Consider the following 4312-nt stretch of genomic DNA (forward strand, 5'->3'; position numbering starts at 1 on the left):
CAAACCAAGTACGACCCTGCACAAGGTCAAATTATGTCAAAAACCCACATGTGGTGCAACATGTTTGACAGGAAAGTATGTTCATGTTTGTGATGAAAACTGCAGAACTGAGCAGTGCAATGTGCCTGATGAGAGAAAGAGAGAGTGGATTTGTCACACCTGCCACGATCATCTTAAAAATGGATCCATGCCAGCACTTGCTGTTGCCAATAAACTGGATCTTGCTGATATTCCACCTGAATTGTCTGATCTCAACATACTGGAGAGACATCTCATAGCCAAGTGCATACCATTTGCCAAGATTATTCCTCTTCCAAGGCAGGCAGAGAGCAATTAGAGGAAATGTGGTCTGTGTCCCATCAGAGGTACAGGAAACTGTTGAAGCATTGCCTCGATTGAGAATTAATTCTCAGGTGATGAGAGTAAAACTGAAGAGACGCTTGTCTTACAAAGGTCATCAGCTGTTTCAGACTGTAAGCTGGTCTAAACTTGTGCAGCACTGCATAAACTCAAGCAGATTCATCCACAGTATAAGGATGTGAGCATCAGAGATGATGCTGAGCTGTGTGACCCAACACTTCCTGATGAAGATGATGAGGAGGAGGATGAATGAAAACATGATGAGGACGATTATGATGAGGCTGATTTAATGGAAATTGACAGCTGTGAGAAAATGCACTGAGTGAAGCACAAATAAAAATGAACAGGATATTGACATGTTACCCTGTGATGGTGAACAACCACATGAGCAGATGAGAGATGATCAGAGCAAGCAGATGGACGACTAATGTGGTTTTGCACTTGAGTCCTGTTTGCAGCCCCCTGATGTGGCTGAGGAAATATTATGTTTCAGTGAAGGAATCTACTCTGTTCTCCTGCAGAGAGAAACAATCCAATAAGTTTTTCAAAACACCTAAACTGGAGGCCATGGCCTTCCCTGTGCAGTTTCCTACAGGCCAAAACACACTTGATGAAAGAAGGCTGATCAAAGTATCCCCAGTGGGTATTTCAAATCAAGACTTTCTGCACTGATGATCGTTTGCCAGAGACACAAACTATTTGTTCTTTGCACAGTTTGTGACTGAAATACACTGGCTACTTCAGCATGACAATACAGTTAAGAAAGGCAAAGCCTTTGACCAGAGATGGGAGAAAAATAACCTCAGGCATGTTACAAGAAAACATGAGTGGAGAAACTGGTGAAAAATAAAGATGCAGTGAGATTCATGCAGCCTCTGAGAGGAACCCCAGCCTATTGGGAGAAAACAACAAGAGATCTTTTTGCCATGATCAGACAGTTGGGAACTCCCACGTTCTTTTGCACATTTTCAGCTGCTGAAATGCGCTGGCCTGAAGTGATTGAGGCAATAACAAGGCAGCAAGGTGAACAAGTCAATTTTGAAGGACTCGACTGGTCAGCAAAGTGTGACATCCTGAGAGCAATCCTGTCACAACAATGCGCATGTTTGACAAGAGAGTTGAAGCATTATTCAGAGATTTACTCTTATCTCCTGCAGAGCCACTTGGCAAAGTCATTGACTACTTTTACAGAGTTGAGTTTCAGCACAGAGGAAGCCCACACATACACTGTCTCCTGTGGGTAGAAGGTGCTCCTGTGTTTGAGGAGGATGATGATCAAACTGTTGTTGATTTTATAAACAAATACATCACAGCTCAGCTGCCTGATCCACATAAACAACCTGAACTGTACAAGAAAGTAACAGAAGTGCAAAAACACAGTAAGAACCACACAAAGACGTGCTTTAGGAGTTTAAGCTCGGGTGCCGTTTTGGTTTTCCCAAACCACCCTGCAATGAGACAATGATCACAAGACCAAGTGAGGATGATGAACTGGAGGTAGAAACAGCAAAGAACAAGCTCAGACCACTGAACCAGCTGCTGAATGAACCTGAAACTGCTTCCATGAGTTTAGAGCAGCTCTTGGCTCGATGCAAGTGACGCATGCAGAATATGAGAGATACCTGAATAAAATGAACACAAGGAGTACGATCATACTAAAGCGTGATCCAAAAGACTCTTGGATAAACGGCTATAATCCACATCTGCTTGAAGCCTGGAACAGTAATATCGACATAAGCTTTGTTCTAGATGCTTTCGGTGCAGCAAATTATTTAATGAAATATATATCAAAAAAGAGGGCGGGCTATCTGAGTACCTGAAAACTGTCATTGAGAACTCCCATAAGGACAGTGTAAATGAGTGCGATGAAATGAGAGCCGTCATGCAGGCATATTCAAAGAAGCGAGAGATCAGTGCACAGGAGTGTGTTGCTCGTGCATGTGGTCTTCACATGAAGCAATGTTCACGTGCTGTAATATTCATACCAACTGATGATAATCCTGTGAAAATGAGTCGTCCCCTGTCAGTTCTGGACAACACAACACCTGAGTCTTCCAATGTTTGGATGACATCTTTGAATGACAAATACAAAGCCAGACCTGAAACACCAGAGTATGAGGAGATGTGCATGGCAGACTTTGCTGCTACTTGCAGGATTGTCTATGGCCAACAGACAAAAGGTAAAGATGTTTTGCCCCTTCTCAATGAGATGGGATTTGTGCAAAGGCGCAAAATGATAAGCCTGCTATCATCAGATTTCACCGCTGCTCACAAGAAAAACATCCAGAGCAATATTACGGAAGACTGCTTAAACTGTACCTTCCTCATCGTTCAGACCACGAACTGAAAACACCATCTTGCCAACCTATCAGGCTTTCTATGGTGCTGGCTGTGTACAGCTACCAGGTACTGACCGTCTTGAGTACGTGCAACACATTGTCAAAAGAAACAGAGAGAAATATGAGAAAAACAGTGAGGAGATCGAGAGCGCTGTTGAGGAATATGAACAGAACAGAGGTATGACTGATGAATGGTGTAATCTGGCACCTGAATCAGATCTCGTAAGGTTGCCACTTGTTGAACAAGAAAGAGAGCGAGACAATGAAAATGAACAGGAAGATGTGCCTGACTACAGCCGTCAGGCTGATGCTTCAACAGAAGTCAGAGCCATCAGGGAACCCCCTGCTATTGATCCCACATTGTTACGTCAGATGTTTCAGAATCTGAATAAGAAGCAAGCCTGCATATTTTATGCAGTTAGAGACTGGTGCATTAAAAGAGTCTGTGCTCTAAATCCAGAGCAGTTTTTCTTTTATATTAATGGTGGTGCTGGAACAGGAAAATCACATCTTATCAAATGCATCTACTCAGAAGCATCTAAGATACTGAGCAAAGTGCCCAGATATGCAGACGACGTTGACATATCAAAACCCACTGTCCTGTTAACTGCTTTCACTGGGACTGCAGCATTTAACATTTCTGGAACAACACTGCATTCTCTTCTCAAGCTCCCTAGAAGCTTAAAACCTCCCATTCAGGGACTTGGCAATCAGCTGGATGAAGTCAGATCAGAACTTTTGAATGCTGAAATAATCGTCATTGACGAAGTGTCTATGGTGTCAAGACATCTCTTTGCATATGTAGATGCAAGACTCAAACAGATCAAAGGGACTCGGAGACCCTTTGGAGGCATGTCAGTCATTGCTGTTGGAGACTTCTATCAGCTACCCCCAGTGCGACAGTCTAAACCTCTCTGTGTGCACGACCCGTCCGAGATCGACCTGTGGCGGGACATTTTCAGATGATCACTCTGACTGAGATTATGCGTCAGAAAGATGATGTTGTCTTTGCTGAGATGCTGAACAGAATCCGTGTGAAAGGAAAGTTGGATGAGCTTTGCGAAGCAGATAGAAATTTGTTGTCACAGGCCATAACTGAACCAGCCCTTTGTCCGACTGATGCGTTGCACATTTTTGCAACTAATAAAGAAGTGGATGCACACAACTCTGCAACACTGGCTCTGCTCCATACTCATATCATTGACATCCATGCAGATGATTATAGAAAGGATCCTAGAACTGGCAGAATGGCACTTCAAGACAGACCATTCAAAGGAGGTAAAAACGAGTTACCAGACACACTGAAAGTTGCAGAAGGAGCTCGTGTCATGCTCACCAGAAACATTGACATACAAAATGGTTTGGTTAATGGAGCTTTTGGAAAACTACTTAGAGTAGTTTACTCTGAAAATGACCAACACATCATCAAGCTTGGACTTAAAATGGATAATGAGACATCTGGAAAGAATAACCGCACACCAGCAGACGACATGGTGTACATTGAGAGAGCAGAGGAGAATCTAAAGCAGAAAGGAGTGGTACGAAGACAGTTCCCAGTAAGCTGGCCTTTGCATGTACAATACATAAGGTACAGGGTATGACAACCACATCAG

General features: G+C 43.2%; 1 protein-coding gene across 1 annotated transcript; it reads left to right on the top strand.

The window, feature by feature from the left end:
- Positions 1-3658: 3658 nt before the first annotated feature.
- On the top strand, positions 3659-4255 carry LOC112841748 (uncharacterized; the record flags this gene model as incomplete). Its single annotated transcript, XM_025904330.1, is given in 1 exon segment — positions 3659-4255. A coding segment is annotated over 1 exon segment (594 nt), but the record flags the coding sequence as incomplete, so codon positions are not given.
- Between the last annotated feature and the right edge of the window lie 57 nt (positions 4256-4312).

The sequence above is a fragment of the Oreochromis niloticus genome, unplaced genomic scaffold, assembly GCF_001858045.2.
Source record: "Oreochromis niloticus isolate F11D_XX unplaced genomic scaffold, O_niloticus_UMD_NMBU tig00000787_pilon, whole genome shotgun sequence".
Lineage (NCBI taxonomy): Eukaryota > Metazoa > Chordata > Actinopteri > Cichliformes > Cichlidae > Oreochromis > Oreochromis niloticus.